At 38.0% G+C, this 24,275-nt stretch overlaps 1 protein-coding gene across 5 annotated transcripts in view; it reads left to right on the forward strand.

Annotated features, from left to right (window-relative positions):
- Myo9a (myosin IXA) overlaps positions 1-24,275 on the forward strand; it is a 188,958-nt gene extending 164,683 nt beyond the window's left edge. For all 5 annotated transcript variants that reach the window (XM_038322373.1, XM_038322376.1, XM_038322375.1 and 2 more), the window contains 9 exons: positions 193-254; positions 4,010-4,202; positions 5,668-5,796; positions 6,472-6,577; positions 7,777-7,908; positions 8,468-8,591; positions 18,607-18,809; positions 20,378-20,499; positions 21,620-24,275. In XM_038322373.1, coding sequence (XP_038178301.1) covers positions 193-254; positions 4,010-4,202; positions 5,668-5,796; positions 6,472-6,577; positions 7,777-7,908; positions 8,468-8,591; positions 18,607-18,809; positions 20,378-20,499; positions 21,620-22,080 — 1,532 coding nt within the window. In that variant the 3' untranslated portion in view covers positions 22,081-24,275. The remainder of the gene's footprint in view (positions 1-192; positions 255-4,009; positions 4,203-5,667; positions 5,797-6,471; positions 6,578-7,776; positions 7,909-8,467; positions 8,592-18,606; positions 18,810-20,377; positions 20,500-21,619) is intronic.

Raw genomic sequence — 24,275 nt, forward strand, 5'->3', positions numbered from 1 at the left:
ACTGACTGAAAATGTTAGGTGTTTTCAACTGCATGTCCATTAACAGAGGTTAGCTCAAACAAAATGTATTCATGACCTTAGAGCAGATTCAGCTTCAAAGAAACAAACTATATTCAAATAAATTGTGAACTTGGTAAGTTCTTGCTATTGATTTGCAGACTAAAATTGCTACATCCTTAACCTGTTTTCCAGTGTGTAAATATGCTTGCCATAAGAAGTGCTGTCTGAAAACCACAGCCAAATGCTCCAAGAAGGTAAGATAGTCCCACCCTCAGGACTACACAGTGGATCTGCAAGGTTTTTGGCCACATGGAAAGAAGTTAGAGCTTCTTTGGGTTTATAATACAGTAGTTTTCAAACTTCACAACCCCAGATCACATTACAAAGTATGTTTTGTTTGTTTGTTTGGTTGGTTTGGTTTTTTAAGACAGGGTTTCTCTGCAGCTTTGGAGCCTGTACTGGAACTAACTCTTGTAGACCAGGTTGGCCTCAAACTCACAGAGATTTGCCTGCCTCTGCCTCCTGAGTGGTGGGATTTAAGGCGTGCACCACCACCACCCGGCTATACAGTGTATGTTTTATGTCATAATCCAGTATACATATATCTGGAGATGTATGTATATAGCTGAATTAATTTTCTTGAAACCTTTTATCTTGACTTTATATGAACTGCTAAGTTGATTCACAAGGTACAGTTTGAGAAAAGACTGCTCCTCCTGAGCTAAATATTCAAAAGTCTTCTGAGGTTCACATTAACATTTTAACCATGAACAACAAACAGTGCATACTAAGAGAGCTAGTATTTTCAAGTATTTACTTGTATTTGAATACAGAAATCTAAAAAATACTGAACATGAATCAAGGAAACAGCCTTTTTGTTATTGAGTTTTTTTGAGACAGGGTCTTTCTGTTATGTATTGCTGGCTATCTTAGAACTCACCTTGTAGACCAGGCTGGCCTCGAACTCAGAGATCCACCTGCCTCTGCCTCCCGAGTGCTGGGATTAAAGGTGGTATCCTAAGTTTTGTAAGAAAGCAAACTGAGCAAGCCATGAGAGGAGTAGGCCAGTAAGCAGTATTCCTTCATCACTTCTTCACTTCCTGCCTTGAGTTCTTGCCCAGACTTCCTTGGACTATGATGTGGAAATATAAGCAAAATAAACCCTTTTATCCTAAGTTGCTTTCGTCTAGTGTTTTATCACAGCAATAGAAACGTAACCAAGAAAACAACAACCAAACAGTATTCTGTCTAGACATCTTACACACCAAAGTCAGAGAAGGTTGTTGAGATTTTAGCAGTGGGGATAGTTCCATACTGTCAAGATTTGAATCACTGTACTTTTTTCATTAGAGAAATAAGACTAAAATTTAGAAATATTTTGTTTCAGGATATGGTTTTTAACTGAAAAGCTATTTAGCATCAATGGCAAAGAATCTAATTAGGATAGGATTTTTCAGAGTTTCACACTGCTAAGGAGGGCAAAGAGAATTTTAGGACTATTCAAAGAGAAAGCAGTTCCCCAGACTCTCAGTGAGAGCTATGTCAAGAAATACACCCTAGGAATGGGGGTGAATCATTAATAGACTGAGATTAACAATTTACCAATTAGCTTTAAGGTGGTCCTTAATTAGATTATGGTGCTATTTCCTTATTCTGAGCACCTACAAGAGAGGAAGAACCTCTCCAAAGAAAGAGAGCATCACTCAGCACTATTATATTTTTTCCAAATATACTAGACACAAAGAATTAGACAACTTAATAGTCAATAAAATATATTCCAATAGTTAAGTATCAAATATATAGCTTTAAGCTTTAATGAATATGTTTAAGTATTATCTAGTTCTGTTTCACAGTTTTCAACTATTAACTTTGATACTGAAGGGAGAACCTAAACATATTAAAAGATGATAAGTGTATTATGCATGCATCATATTAATAGCAAAACTTTTTGTTAATGTTTATTTATTTGTTTAAATCATTGCATGGAGCATTATTTTATTTTTTCTCTAATTATTATATGCTCTATACTAAGTGGTTCCAAGCCATATATACTTAGCAACTTAGTAGATGTTTAGTTAAGTTGATATGGTGACAGTACTAACATTTAATATGTATCCCTTAAACTTTCTAAATATTTTGCCTCAGATCTTGAAATAGTATTAGAGATGTTATTTTATACTGATTTAACATCCTTCAAATAAAAAATGGAATTAATTCTCTGAGAATTAAGTGCTTATACACAAAATGTATGCATGCACAATAAGAAAAAAACCTAACTCTTGGCTCTTTGAAATTCTCCAGTAGTGTCTCTTAGCTGTCAGAATAAAGTCCAAATGCACTTTATAGCCTCTGCCTAGCTTTTTGTTCATTTTCAGTTTCGCCATACCAGATGGTGTAACATCACAGACTCTGTGACTCCATGTTTCCTAGTCCTCTCTTGGTTTCTAAGGTATCACCTGCTTCTCAACATCAGTGTGAAGCATCAGATCTTTTTGAGATCCTTCGTTGCTATTTTTTGTTGTTGTTTATTTTGGTTGGTTTTGTTTTGGTTTTGGTTTTTTTGTGAGACAGGGTCTCATGTAGCTCAGACTGGCCTGGAACTCTCTGTGTAGCCTAGGATGACTTGGAACTTCTGATTCTCCTGCCTCTCCTTCCCAAGTGCTGGGGATCAAACATAGAGCCTCTTGTAAGGTAGGCCAGTACTCTGCCAACTGAGCTAAGCCCAGCCCAATCTTTCCTTTTCGGACTCCTGTGTTTCTGTAATTACCCAGTGAATATTACCTTTTTTTGGTATGTGTTAATATAGTTTTAGGGGAAATGTTCTTTCTTTACTTTTGTTTGCCTGCTACCCAGAACATAATGGTAAATATATCTATTAAGACTAGAAAGAGAAAACAGGATCAGTTCTAAGTAAGGCCTTGAGTTTCAGTTCTAACAATGCATGCACTTCACTTTTATCTATATTAGCTAGCCACTGAAAATGTCTAAGGATAGAAAGTCAGAATGTATGGATGGGATGTTAAAGGAGGAGAAAATTAATACTGTTAGAGTAGTTCAATTGAGCAGTTACACAGGTTGAAAGAGAGTAATGAGACTCACTGGGGAAAAGGTGTAGAGGGATAGACTAAAAGCTTACTGATTGGACAAAGGTTGAATGTGATGATGGGGGCATATAAAGGAGGAGGAAAGAAAGATTTGTAGAAATGGTTTCTGTCTTAGAGAGCTAGGAGTTGTCATTTTGTGTATGAATTGCTAAAGTTTTCTCCATAAGGTGTTCTGTTGCAGACACTTCAACTAGTTCATCATGTATGGTATTATATATGCCACTGAAGTCAGTGAAGGAGCACTAACACTAATCATGGACCAAACTATGTGTTCCTTTGCTTAGGAAATAGTTGCGAATAAAATTTTTAGGAAGTTTTGTCTTTGAAATAGCATAGTGTTTTAGAAATTAACAATTTTTAAAAAAATTCTGTGGATTTCCCAAAGTACATGGCAAATGATTTAAGGTTTTTTTTTTTTGTTGTTGTTGTTGTTTTAGTTTTTGCATGCAAAATTGAACCCCCTTCTCCTACAACTAACCTCATCTTCTGCTGGAATTGATTTTTTTTTTTCTCCCTGAGTTAGGATAGCCCTAGCTTTTCTGGAACCAATTCTTGTAGACCAGGCTGATCTCGAACTCACAGAGATCTACCTGCTTCTGCCTCCTGAGTGCTGGGATTAGAAGTATACGCCACCACGCATAGCTTGGAATTGAATTTTGATGGGAAGAAGTAGCAGCCCATTGCTACTGCCTCTAGTCTTTGTTTTCTTTTGTGGATTCCCAGTGGAGATGACTGAAAGTAGTATCTCATCAGTTTATATCTTTTAAGCCATAATTCCCTTTCCTCCAAACTCCAGGGGTTATCTGCATAACACTAGGAAAATAAAAAGTAATTTCCTAAAGATTGACTAACCATGTTCTGTAGTATTTGAATGCATTTGGAAACAAAATTTATCTTCCATTTAGTATGATCCAGAGCTGTCATCTCGGCAATTTGGGGTTGAACTGTCCCGTTTGACTAGTGAAGACCGAGCTGTTCCTTTAGTGGTTGAGAAGCTCATAAACTACATTGAAATGCATGGGCTTTATACTGAAGGTATTTACCGAAAGTCTGGTTCAACTAATAAAATCAAGGAGCTTCGACAAGGTCTAGATACAGGTAAGATAGTGTGCCCCCCCCCATTAAGATGTAATACTTTTATTTTAAAGGTGTTTCAGTTTTTATTACATACTGCTTCTCTAAATGTAGGGCCAGAACCTTTTCTATGGTACTTGTTTGTCTTTTTTGAATCTTTGACTGTATTCAGTTAATTCATCAAGCATGTGTTAACACTATTAATTGTACAAGGTATTGTGAGGTACTTGAAAAAGATCTGAATCTATATGACACACTAATTCGATCGTGACATTCTTCATTTATGAAGAGGAAAATGTAGGTTCAGAGAAATTAATGAAATGTTGATTCAAGGCAACAAAGATTTTTAGAAACAGTTGTGAATTTAGGGATGTCCTTTATCTTCATTTACAGATAAGGGACCAGGCTAATAGAGCAGTTTATCTTAACTACTTATCACCAACAAGTGACCTTTAATCCAGTGTTTTCTGGATCTGTAATTTAAAGTACTGCCTATTAGTCTTCACTGTCTATCTACAGGTGGTATTTTTTTTTACTGTTTTTATTGAGTTATACATTTTTTTCTTCACTCCCTCCCTTCGTCCCCCTCCCCTTCTACCCTCTCCCATAACCCCCACACTCCCAATTTACTCAGGAGATTTTGTTGTGCTATTGTTTGCAGTAGATTTTCCTATTCCTGTTTGTATTGAGGACTTTATTTAAACTGCTAGTGAGTTGATCACTTATTAGTGTACAGCTTAATCCCAGAGTATATGAAAGGGCTTGTCTTTGGTTTCATTCTCATGTTAACACTTTTTGTCATTTTTGAACCAAATTTAGATCCAAAGGTTGCATTTATGTGACTAAGAACCATAGTGTTTTTTTTTTTTTTTAACTAATCAGTAAGAAATGAATTAGTAAGAAAACAACCGGAAATGCCTGATAAAACTCAGGTAGTAAATTTTGACTGTCAGAACTTGATCTACTCTATGTTATGGGCATTTGTCAGGTTTGGCTCTTGACCTCTGCAACAGAACAAATGTCAATCATTTTATTCTGTATTCTAATAGTCTAATCAGTAACCTTGAGTAAAACAGGATGAAGGTGTTTCCATCGCATTTCCCTGCCTTCTAGTCTCTAAGAATGTCAGCCTTGCTTTTAGAAAATGTCTTTTAGGGCTTTCCCCTTAGACTTGTAAAGCATGGGTGCTCAAGTGTGAGGCATATGGGCCATTCCAAGACAAGTACAAAAAATCAAAAGTAAGCCTCTAGAAACTTCTATAATAGTTTGATTCTTCTTCCACCAAAACAATCTTTTACATTTGTGTTCACAACAGGTACAAACATTATTCCTTCAGGGTCAGAAGTGACAATTCCAAGCATAAAATTAGACTGTGGAAGATATACAGTAGTTTAGTTAGGAAACATGAAGCCTTCTTTTAGTCATAGATTTACTTTGAACTGTTTGAATCTTTTTGCATGCTTTGTTATCTATCCATTGTCCCTAATAGATGCTGAAAGTGTAAACCTAGATGACTATAACATACATGTTATTGCAAGTGTATTCAAACAATGGCTTCGTGATTTGCCCAATCCACTCATGACCTTTGAACTCTATGAGGAATTTCTTCGAGCTATGGGTAAGCACAAGCTTCATGGGTTTAAAGGATAGGCCTAGACTTGATAAAGCAACACCATCTGTTGTATTCATTATTAAGTCCTTCTGTAGGAGTATAGCCTTTAATGGTCCTAAATTAAGCTTGTGGCAGTGTACAAACTGCCAGTGTACTGTTACCTATTCATCTGTTGATTTTTTTTTTTTTGGTAGATTTTCTAAAAGTTTGAGTAAGCCACTTTGTTGCTTCTCAAAAGGTAACTGAAAGATATGGGTTATAAAAACAGTAAAGTAGCAAGTAGGAGATTTTAGGGTGGGCTAACATTCTGTTGTGAATCTAAGCAAGAACTGTGAAGCTAGCTGTTTTATTCTAGATGGGCTCTGTGCTTTAAATGTGTCATTTATTTGTAAAGGTCTGCCTAAAGGTATTTAGAGCCTGAGGACATAGAATAGTTAATTTTAATGAGAAACCAGTAAGTCACATAATGGCTGAAATACTAGAATACTTGCTGCCATCAAGGGCTGCTAGAGGGCAAACTAGATTGTGGGACTTCAAATACAGGGAGCCAAGGGGCTGAGAGCTATTTCTGCTTCCTCAAGCTGAAACCATCATTCTCTGCTGTAACGTGTCCATCCAGGAGGAAGATAAAGCATGTAACAGGAATATTCAGTGTAACTTGCTATTCTTACCATTTTTTAGGCCTTCAGGAGAGAAAGGAGACAATCCGTGGAGTGTACTCTGTAATTGATCAGCTCTCCCGAACTCATCTCAATACACTGGAACGCCTTATCTTTCATCTAGTTAGGTAACTTAACAGTTTCTTTAGGATTTTCCTTCCTTTTTTTCTCCTCCCAAGATAGGGACTCATTATGTATCTTTGTCTATCTTGGGACTCACTATGTAGATCAGGGTGGCTTTGAACTCAGAGATCTTCCTGCCTCTGCCTTACAAGTGCTGGGATTATACACCACTGTGCCTGGCTTTTTTTCAGGGGAGGAGGTCAGGATTCCATTCAGTTGAAGAACTTGAATGTATAAAGTCAGTACCTTTCCTGGGAATGTAGTTCAGAAGTCGAATGCTCATTTAGCGTGCACAGAGCCCTCGGTTTGGTCCTTACAATGTTTATAAAACAACCCCCCCCCCCCACTCCTTTCTGCTTTTCTACCTTTTGTACCTTAAAAATGGGGTTAGGGCTTTTTCAAGCAGAAATTTGCTAAGTCAAGTGATTGTTGGTCATGTAGCTGCTCCCACCTCATGGTAGCACCAAGTAATTTAGCCATTTTGACACCTGAACTAGAAAAGAGTTTATGTCTGTGAACATCAACTTTCTGGGAGTTGGTTCAGATTATACTCAGGAATTAACTGACTAGAGGATTCAGGAGTAGGTCTTTTTCTCTGTATGTAAATATTAGAAGAGGTTGGGAATATAACCCTCTCTCTGGTCAGATGTGTGAGATGTTTGGAAATGTGTTAAAAACTTCTACTCTAGGTGTTCGAGAGATGTCTCAGGGGTTAAGAGCATTGGCTGTTCCTCCAGAGAGCATGAGTTCAATTTCCAGGACCCATATGACAGCTCACAACTATCTGTAACTACAATTCCAGGGTATCTGACACTGTCACACAGACATACATGAGGCAAAACACCAATGCACATAAAATAAAAATAAATAAATCCTATTTTTAAATATTTTAAAAAAGCACCACATCTTCAACTCTGCATTCTGCAGACATGTTTATGATGTTGGACCTAAGCAGCAGGTCACAAACTTCCCTTGATAGGCTGTAATGTTGACCTATGAACCAGACTGTTTGAGAGAGTAGTAAAGTCCATTCTTCAGGTAAAGGGATAACTTTGGGGAAGTCTAGAATGTCTTCCTTAAATTTAGATGTGTATCCACACCGAACTATGGGGTTGATAGCATACTGTATTCTTTTCCATATTTTCCCACTATTATTTTATTTTTATCACCTTTTCACTGGTGTTGGTTTTGCTTTATTCCTTAGGATTGCGCTACAGGAAGACACTAACCGAATGTCTGCTAATGCTCTGGCCATTGTGTTTGCACCTTGCATTCTCCGTTGCCCTGACACTACTGACCCACTACAAAGTGTACAAGATATCAGTAAGACTACCACGTAAGGCCAGCCACATTCACCTCTACAGCCTCTACAGGATTTTAGTTGGTGTAGTTTTTTTTTATCCAAATATCAAACACAGTGAATGATTTCATAAGTTCCAGTGTCTGTAAAGCAGATTCTTGGGTATTCTAAGGCTTGCTTCAATTTAGGATTACTTACAGTTTTTAAATGCATTTCTCTTTTGTCAAGTTATTTGTAATTTATATCTCCTTGTAATAAAACATGTAGTCTAATCATGATCTTAAGACTCTGAATCTCTTCAGTATTCCCACATTTCACCCTGACCTTTTTTCTTAAATCTCCCCCTCCTTCTCCCCCTCCCCCCACCCCCCCCCCCTCTCAGCCTGGGCATTAGATTTGGTAACTATTTTCAGTTGGTTTCTAAAATGCAGACAATTATCAACCACCATTCTGAATCTTTTCTCTGAGCTCATAAAATAAAGGATGCTTCCTTTATCCTTCAGCTATCCAGGTCAGTTAAAAGTAGTCTAGGGATGCCACACTTCATTTGATTTACTTCTGCTTGTAATCGTTTTTTTCTTTCTTCCTGTTTCAGCTGTGTGGAGCTGATTGTTGTAGAACAAATGAATAAATATAAGGCTCGTCTCAAGGATATAAGTAGCCTGGAATTTGCTGAAAATAAAGCAAAGACCAGACTATCACTGATTCGTAGATCAATGGTAAGATGCAAAACATGGAACCATGTTTTGGGAAGGAGTTTTCTGTGTTTTTTGAGTATTTGTAACATGGATTATGCACAGAAGGAACTTTTCAGAGGAAACACTGGTGCTAGGAATATCTGATGATCTTTAAGTTATTTTAGCTATAATGTACAGAATATATGTAATTAAATCTGCAGAATATTTTAAATATTTTGGATAAAAAGTTGGTGGCTTATTATCTTCCTGCTTACTTTACCTGTTCATGCCATATACACTTAACTTTACCCTAACTTTCTCTACATTCTTCCACTATCTTTTCCTACTCTCAGCCATAAAATTTTTGGTGATCCTTCCAAGATTCCTGACCATAGAGAACTTAGTCATTTAGAATTGAATATGAACTAACGTGTTTGATTCCTACAGAAGCAGAATTCTATTTATGAGTCTTCTATGATCAGATAAAGATTTATTTAGGGATTTGTTGTTGGTTTTTGAGATGTGCTAATAAGTGATAATTTATTTCCTTCATTTGCTGACTTTTGTATTTAGTGTCTTCTGTTGTAATCAGTGACCAGCAATTATGTAGATAACTCCAGTTACCACTAACTGAAACAGTAGGATCTGATGTTCTGGTAAAACAACTGATGCCTTAAAGTTTAACTTTTGCCTACTTATTATTCCTCCTTTCAGTTGTAAACATTGTAGCAGCAGGCACTTATTTCAGATTCTCAGCAAATCTCTTAAAACAGCAGCTTCCTGGTTTTCTTATTTTTCTAGAGCTCCTACAATGCTTCTTCCATGTCATTATAGTTTGTATTTAGATTGGCGCTGAAATAACTCTGCTTCTTCCTTCCTATTTCAGCTTCCTTGCACAGAATAAATGTTCAACAGAGGGAAAATAAGTGTTTCCAGACATTAAATGAAGCTTGTCTTAGGATTCCCATTACTATGATAAAACACTGTGACCATAAGCAGCTTAGAGAGGGAGGTGTTATTTTAGTTTAGAGTTTGTAGTCCATCATTCATTAGGTGAGAAGCTTGAAGGGAGAGACTATGGAAGTGGGCTGCTTACAGGCTAGCCTCTTATGGCTTGCTCAACTTGCTTGCTTATATATATTACCCAGGACTGCCTGTGCAGGAGTGATACCAGCCACAATGAGCTTGACCCTCCCATATAATCTTCAATCCGGAAAATGCACCACAGGCTTGCCCACAGACCATTCTGATGAAGGCATTTTTCTCAACAGAGGTTCTGTCTTTGAAAATGACTCTAGCTTGTATCAAGTTGACATAAAACTAGCTAGCACAGTCATCATAGGATACGACCTAAATCTCCCCACAAGACATTACAAATAGAAATCCTATCTAAAATTAAAATTTTGGCTTGAGGCTTTACATGAGTTAATGCTTGTCTTTAAGACAAAGTTTATCCTTGGCACTGCAAACAAACAGAAAAACCTTTTCTGTATTAATAATTTTAGCTCAGTATTCAGAGATCTAAATTATTAAACCTAAGAAGGAAGGAAAGAGCTTCATTACTACAAAACTATATTTCAAAGCAAGTGGAAAAGTTGTGCATCCCTCCTCCCCGGTACTGCAGAGAATGGATATATCATTCCACTGAAAGGTTTAGCCTTCTCTTTTAATGGGGCAATGACATGTACATTCTAACCTTCTGCTTTCCTTTTCATGTCCTTCCTAATCCAGAAACCTGTACTAATTGCAGTTAGATTTATGAGCATTACCCGCAGTTCAGTCTCGGTATGTATTAATATTGCAATGTGTCTTAGTCACTTCACATCATCGTGTCTCACTCATCCAGGAAATGTTCTGCTCTGTCAGTCATTCGTGCCTGTCTGCCTTACATGTTCAAACCCAGTTCAGGGCCCACTTTTTGATCAGCCTTCACATGTCTTTTTCTTAATCACTTTCTTTACGTCCTTCACTTTATCTGCGTATGCAGGTGAACAGTGTTCATTTGAAATATACTGTTTTTCCTTGTCAGATAGTCCTTTAGAGTTTCTGTTTTGGTTAAATCTTTAAAACATGGGGGTTGAAGATAACTGAGGTTCTCAGATTCGTTCTGCTGTATGAGCTATATTCCTAGCAAATTCACTTTATTATTTGAAATACCTGTATGATTTTCAGTATCTATCATGAGTAATGCTTATGTATCTGTTGTTCATAACTATGACTCTAATGGTATCTTCCAAGATGTAGAAATACAGCTCTTACCTACTTAAGTGTTTGCCAGACAAGATTATGTTGTTGCTGCCTCTCTTTATTAACACTGTTTATGCAAAGGAGAAATGGTGAAAACTAATTCCAAAATACCCATCTCTGTATACCTATTTTACCGGGAAGCATTATCTTATTGATCTGTACAGTATCATTCACTAGTAACAAGAAACTGTAGAAACTGTCAATTCTACTATATCAAGCTTCCCTTTTCCTCAGAATATAGCCCTAATAGCATGTCACTATTACTTTCTTTCAGATGCATTTTTTATATTAAAATTTCAGTCATAGACTTGGTATCCTGTATTCTTCTCACTTCTTTACAGACTACACCTTTATCTGGGGAGTTGTAGGGTAAACTTCCTTTGCAGGGCAGACTCAGCCTTTATCTGGAGGAAGAATTTTGGAGTAAACAGAATTCTGCATACTGTTGTAGTGTTGTGTGGCAGTTCTGTTTGGCTGTTTTGCACTGCCCTTCTGACAGTAGTCTAACTAAAGATGAGTGGGAGCTCCAGATTTACTCTCCTAACAGTCAGATAAGACCTATCATCTCTGTGTATGTTGCCACTAACGTTTAAGCCAGTGATCCTCAACCTTCCTAATGCTGTGGCCCTTTAATACCGTTCCTCATGTTGTGGTGACCCACCCCAGCCATAAAATTATTTTTGTTGCTACTTCATAACTGTAATTTTGCTACTGTTATAAATCATAATGTAAATATTTTTGGATATAGAAGTTTGTCAAGGTAGTGACTAACAGGTTGAGAACTGCTGGTTTAAGAAGATGGTTTCATCTTCTGCCTAAATTCTTAGTGATGGCATTGACATGGTATTAGAAGCTGTCAAACTTTCAAGGGCAGTTACAAGTTTTCCAGATTTCTCCTATTTGCTTAGAAAGCTTAAAGTGTTATCAATGACAAAAATTGTCACTTTGAAAATAGGTTCCTTTCAAATAGGATCAAAGTCTGTACAATATACTCCTATGTGAATCTTTGTCAGTCAGCCCAGTATTGAAAATAAAAGCAGCTGAGTCATTCAGCTTGCTAAGCAGATTGCTGTGAGTCACAAGCATTGTACAGTAAAATACACTTGACATATCTATAGACAGATCCACAAGTATGATCTGGTGGAGAACCTGATTTGCAGAGCTTTGGGAACACTTGTCTTTTGGGTAGTCACTGTCAATTCTGGCTCTTCTCCCTTTTATAATGGGATTCATCTGAAAATATCCCAGCAGTGTATAAATCATTGTGATAACTTCCTCCTGTACTAGCAACTGGATGACCTTTTCCCATTACCCCACATTGTAATGGGGCACTGGTATGAAAGCATTCGCTCAGCCAAACCTTTGTTCTCATAGTCAAATCTACACAAATCTAGTCCCCCACAATTATCCATATTGACAGGACTTATTGACAAGAAAGGAGCCCTGAGTAGGAGAGATAGTATGTCTGCTTTTACTGATAAACAGGTCTGGGTGACCCTGAATTCTGTAACAGCCGATTCAGGAGAGTATAGTCTGCTGGCCTTTGCTCTGCCCTAGCAAGCTATTAATACTATGTATTTACCTTTACCTTTTATTTGACACAAGCTCTTAGTCTAGGAAACTGTATCTTTACCCCTAAAATATACAAGAAAAAAACCTGTCTTTTATCCATCCTGTTAATCCTAAGAAATGCATGCTTGGCATTATTGTTATTTACCAGAAAATTGTTTACTATGTCTGTGTGGGTATATAAACTGGAAACTTTGTGGGATAGGAAGGACAGCAAAGAACATCAAAAGAGGAACATTGAGGAGAAACATTGAAAAGGGAACATGGAGATGGCATTAGAGCATAGAAAGAATAAATGGAACATGATTTAAAAAGACCTATGTGAGCTAATTTATTTTGTTTACACTCAGACCTTATTAGTGAGGTTTTCACCTGCTATAGTGACCCTTCTGAGAGGTTTAGTGGGGCTTAAACCCCAACATAAACCTTGATAGTAGGTAGTTGTACAAATACTGTTTACTAGGACAACCCTCAGCATATTGCAGGGGGAAGTACTTTTTGTGTGCCTGTCATTTTATCATACATAAGTAAAAAACGAATTTAGTTGTTAATGATTAATAATTATATGACTTAACTGAATGCATGTGAAACTATTTTTTAGCTGTGAATACATGGTATTAAAGAATATGAAGACCAGTAGTACAGTTTTGTACCATTGTCTTAGTCATGTGGAGGTGTCAACAGTGTGTTTTCACCCACTGTTGGTTTTTATCTAATTAGAGTAAAGGTCAGTAAATGGAAAGAGCAAATAGCATCTTAGCATTATTATAAAAGCAATTTCAGATTGTACATCCTTTGGGAATGCCTCACTATCCCTAATGGGAACCTGTGAACTATATTCAGAACCACTGTACCAAGGCTGGGGATATAGCTTGGTGGTAGAGTACTTATCTCAATCATGCTTGAGGCCCTAGGTTAAATTCTCAACTGAGAGAGCAGGGAGAGAGGGAGAGGAGAGAGAGACTCTTGTACCACCATACTCTGGCTGGCTTATGCACTACACAGAAAGTCTAATGACATATGCAAACATACAGTGACTATATTTAAAGTATTTAGTAACTCTTATTATGGGATGAACCATAGTTACAGGTGTTAGGATACAACTTTTGAATCAGCCTCAATACCTACTACCATAGAAAGCTCCTATCTCGATATCATACAAAGTGTGGACTTTATGCAAAACTACCAAGCAAGGCTGGTAGTCTTCTAGAAAAAACTTGGATAAAGAACCTTTCTTTTCTAGGAAAGAAGATCCCTCAGACATAGTCTGAGAATTCAGTTCCTGTTTTTGTGGCTCAGTGAATGACAACAGTGATCCTTTAGTATTTGGGGTAAATTGTCTGTTAGGATTCTAAGATATGTGCTTCTAGCTATTTACATCTAGTTCTATCTGGATATTGCACAGTTCTTCCTCTTGATGTATTCAACCCTCAAACCCCAGTTACATGTACTTTCTTTGAATCATCAGAAAATATAACTCCACCATGAGGGAGGTGTCTTTCTACATAGTCAGAATCATATTTCGTCATCATTCTTTAGCTATGTAGGCTTACAATGATTAACGATATTGAGCTTGTGTCCACCTGTATGTCTTGCTATTCCTTTCTGCGTCCTTTTTTTATTATGAACCTTATAGCAAACTTTTATAGGCCATAATCATTTTAACACTAAAGTGTATTTTCTATTCTTCATTGTTACCGACTTAAATCTTAAAAAAAAAAAAAGCAATGTTAGAGAGATGACTCAGCAGTTAAGAGCACTGCTTGCTGTTCCAAAGGTCCTGAGTTCAATTCCCAGCAACCACATGGTGGTTCACAACCATCTGTAATGAGATCTGGTGTCCTCTTGATGAAGAGACCTGGTCAGTCATCCTCATCAACTTAGACCATGACACCCAATATGGATAAGTTCAACAGAACCACCTTATATGGGCTGCCCATGCTTGCTTCAGGAAAAAAATAAGTAAACTGAATCCTTCACATTAAAGCATTTGGACCCATGTTTTTGCTAGTTTTGGAAACCAACTGTAGGCTAGGCTTACAGCATTCTCACCTAGGTTTATTAGTCAGAGCTTTCTGTTTCTGATGTTTTTTTCCCATCATATATATCAGGCTTGCTTTGAACTTGCAGTCCTCCTTCCTCAGTCTCTCAAGTGCAATAGAACTACAATAGAGCATCAATATAAGATGATAAAAATCAAAACAGGGTACCTAAAAACAGACTAGGCATTTAAAGACTGACTGCAGCAAATACTTCCTGTTTTCTTTGTTGTATGCCTCCAAAATTTGTATCCTTACCACAGTGCTGTTTTGTTTTGTTTTGGTTTGGTTTGGTTTTTCCAGACAGGGTTTCTCTGCAGCTTTTTTAGAGCCTGTCCTGGAACTAGCTCTTGTAGACCAGGCTGGCTCTAGATCCGCCTGCCTCTGCCTCCCGAGTGCTGGGATTAAAGGCATGCACCACCACCGCCCGGCTCTGTTTTGTTTTTGAGATGCATACTAGTGAAGTTGTATACTATGGATTATTTTGTATCTGACATTTCAGTCAGCTTTTTATGTATAAGACTTATCCATGCTGTGCTTAGTTGTAACAGCTCGCTCTTGTTCCTGTATCCTGTTTTAGAATGTATATACCACAGTTAATCCAGTGTACTCTTTATGAACAGTTTATGGGCCTGTTTATGGGCAGTTGAGTTTTGTTTGGAGGAATAGGCAGCATACACACATTTTTGTTAGGGTAATATATAAGAATGAAATTGAGCTGGGCGGTGGTGGCGCACACCTTTAATCCCAGCACTTGGGAGGCAGAGGCAGGCAGATCTCTGTGAGTTCGAGGCCAGCCTGGTCTACAAGAGCTAGCTCCAGGACAGGCTCCAAAGCCACAGAGAAACCCTGTCTCAAAAAACAAACAAACAAACAAACAAAAATTGCTGGGTCATGGGATATATCTTTTAGCATTTTCCAAAATGGCTGAATGTACCGGAATCTCTGAACGGTTTGCTGGCTTTTCAGCCCTTCTGTAGTCGCTTCACTCTTGGCCGTGATCATTTGCCTGCCACTGACTCCAGTGTGCACAAGTGGGTTCAGCCTTCAGATACACACCTTGTTTTCTCAACATGCTAAATATGCTCTTCTGTTTTTCTATACTTGGATTGTTTATCTTTTTTCTAATTCTTTCTGAATTCTGCCTATAATCCTTTGATCAGTTATTTCTGTTGTAGGCATTCCATTTTATGGTTTGATATTTTTTAAACTCTCTTAAAAGTGGCTTTTTGAGCCATTGGTGGTGTCAAGTGCCTTTAATCTCAGCACTTGGGGGCAGATGAATTTCTTGAGTTCAAGGCCAGCCTGGTTCAGAGTGAGTTCAGGACAGCCACATCTTCACAGGGAAACGCTGTCTCAACAACAAATCAAGTTGTCTTTCAAGCCAGGCATGGCTGCACATGTAAGCAGTCCCAGCACTTAGGAGTTAGAGGTAGGATGATTAGCAGTTGAAGCCCAGTCTTGCTTTCATAACAAGTCTCTGACTCAAAATATGTTATCTTGATAGACAAAGGTTAATTTTAGTGTAATCTAATTTTATTAATACTTTGAAGGTATGTTTAAGAATTTTTATTATTTACTAAGATTGTAATCAATATCTTCTCAAAGCTTCATTTTTTTTTTATTGAGCTCTACATTTTTCTCTGTTCCCCTCCCTACCTCTCCCCTCCCCCATCAACCCTCTCCCATGGTCCCCATGTTCCCAATTTACTCAGGAGGTCTTGTCTTTCTCTACTTTCCATGTGGATTAGATCCATGTACGTCTCTTAGCGCCCACATTGTTGTAGCTTCATTGTTTTTTCTGTATTTCTTATTTGTTTTTATGGAATCTCATTTTGATTATCATATTGATAGTACTACTACTTTACTTAATCTGGCTTTTTTGTATTGTGTTACAATGTTTGTAAGCCACCATGTGGATGCTGGAACTGAACCCAGGTTGTCTGTGAGAGCAACCAGTATTCTTAACCACTAAGCTGTATCTGCAACCTCTATATTTATATTTTAAATCTGTTTTACTGTGCAGGTTTTGTTTATTTTGCCTGACACGTTTCCTTTTCCTTTCTGGCCCCCTTTGTATTTTATTGCTTCCCCCTTACTTGATATTGTTCCATTCATTTTTTTTTCATTTTTCTAAGAGGTTTTATCCTCCTTTAACCTAAAGATCACATCATTAAACTGTACCCTTTCAATGTTCATTAACTGGTACTTTTGACCTTTTTCCTAGATAATGTCCAGGACTTTAATGTGTCATTGTCTGACTTCATTTCTATTAGCAGATTTTTTATTTTTGCTATTTTTAGATTTTAAATACAAAACATCTTGTTTTAGGTAATCTGTACATTGTCATTGGTGTTTTCATTCCTGAATCTCTAACTTTTCTTTTGGGCATTTCCTCCCTGCCAATAAAAACTTCTTTTAGATGTCCGGCAGTGGTGGCACATGCCTTTAATCCCAGCACTCCTTTAGCTTAGCCTGGATCAAATTTTGTCTTCTCTTTCTCTACTTTATTCCTGAAGATTTTTGTTCAGTTCTAGATTGGTGGTGGTAACTTGTTCCTTTCATAGCCTAAAAATATCATTTTACTATCTCCCCCCCCCCCCCCGTATGTTTGCTTCTTGTATTTGGCTTATTTTTTTTCTTCCATTGTTTCTCTGGAGCTTAGAACCTAATTATTGTTATTTGTTTGCAAGTATTTTTTTTGTTGTTTTTTTTTCCTGACTGCTTCTAAGATTTTTTTTTCTTGACTTGGGTTTTTAGTAATGTTTCTAAATACCTTGACATTTTGGTCCTCACTTGAAGACATATATGGACTTCAAATCAGTCACTTAACATCGTTAATTGATTTTTTTAAGTGTTCTATTGACTTAGTATCAATATCTATTATCTCTTCACCTCATATCCACCTAGTAAACCTTAAACATATGGTGGATTTTTTTTCTCTCTCTTTTACCATCTTCTATAAAATTATCCATTTGTGTTGATTTATCCTGACTTGATTCTGGATTTTTCTTATGACCTAACTTCCATTCTACTTAATTTAATTATGTTTTACCACCTGCTTGAACAGGTTATTTTTAAGTTTGTCTGATAGTCCTTGAGAGCTTTTGTCTTCTGTTTATTTATTTTGCTAGTTTTCATTTGCATTGTCTTATTTCCTCTTATTCCTGACTACTTATGATTTGAAAAAATGATTTATAGAAAGTATTTTGAGGCCTGGGATAGCAATGAATACCTACAAAGAGTAATTTTATTTTTTGTGAGATCCTTGGGCACTAGCAGGTTCATCATTTTCATCCAGTCTTTGAAGTTTAAAATTTTTTATCAAATTTATATATAGATTATTCAGATGACTTGAAGCTAGGCTATTACATCTGTAAGAACTGTGATAATTTCAGTTTACCCTTCTGTCTAGAATGCAAACCTTGGAGGTCTTATGGGGCAACAACTCATACACTTTTATTCTGTACTTCAGGAGTTGGCAAGCATTTTCTCTGGAGGGTCATGGAGTATGTAATTTTATTAGAGTTTTAAGCCATCTCTGCCACTGTTGAACAAAACAGCTGTAGCTACTTCATTAATAATAATAAGTTTATTCTGATAAAGATTTGTAAACGTACTGTACTGTAGCTGCCAGCTCTAGATGTTCACAGTTCTGCTCAGACTCCACCATCTATCTCTTCTGAACCTGCAGATCACTAGGAAATGCTGGGCCGTTTTTATGCCACTTAGCTATCCAGTATCTTTAAGCATGAGTTTCAGGACATGTAAAAAACATCTTATCTTTCCAGAGAGATTGTCTTTATAGGGTTAAAGCTGCCAAAACTTTTTATGATGTGGAAAACAACATGTATCTTCAATGTTAGTGTGGTATGACTCTGGAGCACATGAAATGTGGCTCCTGTCACCACATAACTTAGTTTCAAGTTTTAATTGACTTGAAGCTATTTAGTGCATAGCTTAGATTAAAAGAAGACATGACAATTCTTAACACCTGGGGCTGGAAATGTGTGTTCACGTTTCAGTGTTCTTGATATAATTCTTTTAACTTAATTTGTTGACTTATGATATCTTATTTAAATATCCTATGCCTGTTCAGACCTATCATTCTCATGATGTGATGGAAGGACATTTGTTATCCAAAGTGATCAACATAAAACTGACATAGTTAGTTTACCTTCTAAAATGAATTTTCTCTGCAGGGAAAGGGGCGTATACATCGTGGAAACTATCCAAGTCCCTCCTCTCCTGTTATAGTCCGATTGCCTTCCATGTCTGATGTCCCTGAAGAGACCATGACTAGTGAAGCAGCCATGGAGACTGACATCACAGAACAGCAACAAGCAGCAATGCAGCAGGAGGAAAAAGTACTGACTGAGCAAATTGAGAATTTACAGAAAGAGAAGTAAGTGTCCAGAGGAAAGGAGACACCAGTTGTCTTTTATGATTCCTTGCCCCCTTTATTTTTCCTTATTCATTATCTACTGTGTCAAGCACTACGTCAGGTGGTCCAAATGACGAAGTTGTCAGATTCTTATTACCTATACTCAGGGTAAGTGTGGAAATTCATGAGGTAGGAATCTTGATGCAGTAGGAATAGGAGGGTAAACATCCACAATGTATGCTTTCTTAGTCCATATTCCAAAGGCATGAACAATGGAGAGCCAAGACGAGGGTATCACATCTTGACAGGTCAGAGACCAGCCTGCAGAACCAGATGTGCTTCACAAAAGGAAGAGCAAGAGTCCTTGGCTAAGACAAAGTTCTCTCCAAGCGTAAGCATTAGTTGGAGTTACATAAAGGAATGATAACATAAGTGTTATTATTTAAAAATCACTATGACCATGAGCCCAACAACTAGATAGAATAAGGCAGCACCTGTACTGGGTTCTGGGGTACTAGAGAGAGAAACCTCCATCACTCTGTCAAGACTGGGTTGACATTACCCCTTAGGGATTAACAGCCCATGGTTCTCTCTGAAGAACTAGTTATGTACTATGTTATGGTTGACATAGATCACTCAGAAATTCTAAAGCTTTCCTTGAGTCCCTATAGCTTACCCCTTAGGTCTGAGAACCTGATTCATGAAGAATCAAGAAACTTTAATGTCAGGATTGATTCTGGAATTTAGGGCAACTGAAAAGCAGCTAAGGTTCAGCTGTGGAAAAAGTGAGGCATTAGCTACAAACCCGGGGCTAAAAAGATGACCTACCTCAGCTCTGGTGAACATAGTATTAGAATTATAGAGGGGTAAATAGGAAATGGTTAGGGTGACTGCACATGAAAGTAGTGAGCTACTGGCAAGGCTATGCTTAAAAGAATAGTTTGTGTGTCTTGTTGATTTCCCAAGGAAGGCCTTACTTACCTCCTCTGAAGAGTGCATGGGGAATGGGAAGCGGGAAGAGGGTAATGGGAGAAGGGGAGGGAGGGAAAACTGGGGTTGGTATGAAAATAAAAAGTAAATTTTTTTAATTAAAAAAAAGAGAGAGAAAGATGATCTGTAGATTTCAGACTATTTTAAAGTAGAAGTAAGGCTAAGAAGGGTCTGACAAGAGAAGACTTGATTTAAAGAGAAAGAATTAGGTTCAGAGCGGGCTTATTACTAGGGATCGACAAGCTGTGTTTTCTGGATGAAGAAGCTGAGGTCCAGAGAGAGAGAACAGGTCTTGCTGATATATCATGAATGAATTTAGAATCTTCAACTCCTAGTTTTCAGTCCAAAGTTCATCTCAGAATGTCTCAGTTACAGCAACCTACATCAGCCCATCCACCCCTAGCCCCACCATTGCTCAGATTTGCTGTGATCTTGTGCTTTCATCCATCTCCTGCTTTGTATATAAATACTCTTGATCACCTTAGTGGGACAGTAAGAAATGTCTTTGTCATTTAACTTCTTTGCTTTAACGAAAGTCTTTCTGTCATCTTTCTTCTGCTCCCTATCATGTTAATGGGTTTGTTGATTGTATCTCATAGGGAAGAACTAACTTTTGAGATGCTCGTATTGGAACCTCGTGCCTCTGATGACGAAACCCTTGAGTCTGAGGCTTCTATTGGGACTGCTGATAGCTCAGAAAATTTGAACATGGATTCTGAAGGTACCACTTTTGAGAGAGCTGATAAATATATTATACTAGAGACATAATTTGTTTTGTAAAGAAGGAATAAGAATTCTCAAGCTAGGGTGGAAGAATGGCTCAGTGGTTAGGGACACTCAGGTTCAGAGGAACGGGTTCAGTTCCCAGCACCCACATGGTGGTTACAGCTTGTAACTCCAGTCTCAGGAGATCTGATGCCCTTTTCTGGCCTCTGAGGATACTGGTCACTTGGTGCACATGCAAGCAAATTTTTAAAGAAAAATTTAATGGTTAAAAAAAAAAACAATTCCCAAGCTAGGTGTGGTGGCACACATCTTTAATCCAGGAAGCAGAGGCAGGTGGATTTCTTGAGTTCAAGGCCACCCTGGCCCAGGACAGACAAAGCTATTATGGATAAACCCTTACTTTACAAAATAAACCAAAACAAATTCCCAAGCTAAGTAGAGTTTGTTTTACAAAACCACTGATTTCACACGAAAATGCAACAGATTGCTAAGGAATCACAGGTCTTTGTGATGCTTCCTCATAATTGTTCATTAGACTCACAAATGGTCATTGTAATGCAGTTAGTAACTTAATTTTGGTAACTTACTATGGAGGGTTGGGGAAAGCCAGTAATCACAGTGTATATCCATCTCATGGTCATTTCCCAAGAATGAGTGCCAAAACTGTCCTCTGCTATGAGGTGGAACTGTCACACCAAAGGAGGTGCTTGACTAGGTGCTTTATCTCAGGGAGACAGAGACTTTGGAATGATGGTGACTGTTCTAGGTCTCTGCTGGCCTTATACTCAGACATACCAGACTTCCCTGGGACTTAGTGTAAAGTATTTGTGGAACTGGGTGGAGAGGATTTGTTTGTGAACAAGTTCTCACTCTGTAGTTCTTGGGTGGCCTGGAACTCACAGAAATCCATCTGCCTCTGCCTTCCAAGCTCTGGGATTAAAGGTGTGCGCCACTAGGCCCAACTCGAGAGCTTTTTGTCATTTCTGCAAAGTAGATCATTTCAACCCTCACAGCTGTGACACATACATTTTTACTTGTGAGCACTGCCTTCTGTTCATTATCTGATGTTTAAGAGACATTGTCACATACAACTTTGTCTTCTGTGTCTCCATTAGAGAGAAGCTTAGTCCTTAGCTCCCTGAGAGTGGCTGCCAAGTCTGAGCCTTCAAGCAAGTTGCGAAAGCAGCTAAGAAAGCAGCCAGACTCTGTGGACTCAGTCAACTCCAGCGTCTCTTCCTGTTTATCTAACACTACATCATCTCACGGCACTAGAAAGCGATTTCAGATTTATTCCAAGTCTCCATTTTACCGAGCTGCCTCAGATTGTGAGGCCCTGGGTACGGAAGGACCACTAGGCCAAGCCAAATCCCTGGAAGACAGGCCTCAGTTCATCAGCAGAGGAACCTTCAACCCTGAAAAGGGCAAACAAAAACTAAAGAATGTGAAAAATTCACCTCAGAAAACCAAAGAGACCCCAGAGGGGACAGTCGCATCTGGCCGAAAGAAAACTGTGGACCCAGACTGCAGCTCAGCACAGCAGCTACCACCTTTTGGAAATAATGAGTTTATGGTCTGAATGACAGATGTGTCCCTGTGTGGCTAGAGTGGTAAACACATCTCATCTCTGGGGCCTCTTCTGGTCACTTTGTCCATAACAGTCAGTCCTAATGGTCCTGCCTCTTGTTCCAGCAGTTTGTGTGCTGGATCGCTGGGCTTCCTGCAGAAGTGGCCTCTTTGAAGGTTGCTAGGGATGGGCCAGCTGTGCCTTGGCTGCTGTCTTTGATTTGAGATTCCACTAAACAAAGCCACCTAGGACCTGGAGGATTTTGATCTACAGTTGTTGCCTCTCCCGCACCTACTCTTCCCTTCCCAACAGATACTTGTTGAACTAGGAGGCTGTTGTGATCCTGAGGAATACTCTCATTTCTAGCATTTGAAGAAAATATACAAACCTCTCTTAACCATGAAAGCAAAAGTTTTTGAGTTTGTATTGGGATAGTTAGGAGCTGTGGTAGAATATATTTTCCCCAAGGATTTATAAGCAGAAAGCCCAAGCCCTCTATTTTAAATTTAATTTTAAAATACTCCATGTTATATTTTGGAAATATGAACTATGATTTCCATTAAGCCATCAGAGCATGTCTCAGTTATCTGGTCATACAGTGAAGAGACCATGCTTTGTGTTTTGTTGATGTTGATATCATAATAATTAGTACTGGTTTAACTCCGGGTGAGTTCCTGCCGGCTATGCTGCATGGGATAAAGTTCTGGTAGCCATACTGTCATGATAGACTTGATTATCAGGTCAGAGTCCTCTAGTCTTTTGTTTGTTTTCTATGTCACAGACACATTTAGGTAATCCCTAAATGTGAAGGCTTTATCCTGATTGATCCAGCTTTTTTTGTTGTTGTATAGACTAAACTGAAGACTGTATCCGAGCCTATTCACTTGCTGGTGGAATACCACCATAGACTCAGACAAATAATGTGACCATTTTTCTACAAGTACTCACATACAACATTGCATGAGTGTTATAGAAAGCTGCCAAAAGAAATTTAGAAAGTTTTAATATGATCTATTTAACTTTTATCTTCTTTTTTTTCCTCAGACCATCAGTATTAGATGAAAAAAAAAATCAAGGACTACTTGAAGCTATTTTTGTTAATATACTTGTTCCTGAAGTTTACTGTAAATACACATGTATAGTATGCCTAGTTCTTTTAACTTTGTGCTTCACCCTTTTTCCCATGGAGTTTCTTCCTACAGCTGAGAGGCCATTGGACAGGTGGTGAGAACCACTCACCCTGGGTTGAGGGAAAATTAAGTCTTCTTCACTGGTGGTCTCCATGGACCTAAGTTATAATTTCTGAAACATGTCCTAGCAGTTGTGGGAGTAGAAATCTTTTTGCTATTTATAATGTATGTGAGATGAAACATGATGCCCTTTCTTAAGTATGTGAAAATGTTTATTTTTAAAGTAACTAAATACATTTTGTCTTAACTACCATATGCACTGTTACAAAAAGAGCCTTTACCACCTATAACCTGAATTTCGGTTTTCTTCATTTTCTTTGGTTTGAAGTCATGAGAATAATAAGTTTTTTTGTTAAGGCAGGGTCTCTCCTCTTGCACAACACTGAACCTCATGCCCCTGCTTCAGTGGTCATTGGCCAGCTCTAGAGATGAGACTTGTAGCATCATTCTGCGCAGCAACTCATGGTAGCAAGCATCCTCCCTCACCCTGGTATCTATAGTTCAGCATCGAAACACATGAAGGAAGCTTTGAAACTCTCCCCAATGATGATGGTCAATCAGTAAATGTTAAGTTTTATATCCCACAAACATTAACAACAAGAATGTTGGATATTGTCCTAACGGAACCCAGCATGGCTATATCAAGGTGGGGTAACTATTTTGGGCCTTGCACAGTCTGTCTGAGCACTGGGGAGAGCAGCTACTGCTGGGTGTTAACTGTTGCTCTCCACTTTGATCAAAATGTTACTTAACTTTTTTTTTAAGCTGTTGAACAGTTTCCCTTGTTTCAGAGGAATGGTCTGGGGAAACTTAACACTTGACATACATTCTCCCACCTAAATTTTGAGATTTTTGTCTTGTTTTTCTATAAGGTAAATTTGGGGCTGAGAAAAAATTGTCTACATAGGTCACTTTGTAGGAACTAAGTAATCGATATTAAAAGACTTTATAATTTTTCTCAGGGACCTAAATCCTGAATTTGAATAAAGTTAAATAAAAACTTTTTTTCAGTTGCTA

This window comes from Arvicola amphibius, chromosome 3 (genome assembly GCF_903992535.2).
Source record: "Arvicola amphibius chromosome 3, mArvAmp1.2, whole genome shotgun sequence".
Classification (NCBI taxonomy): domain Eukaryota; kingdom Metazoa; phylum Chordata; class Mammalia; order Rodentia; family Cricetidae; genus Arvicola; species Arvicola amphibius.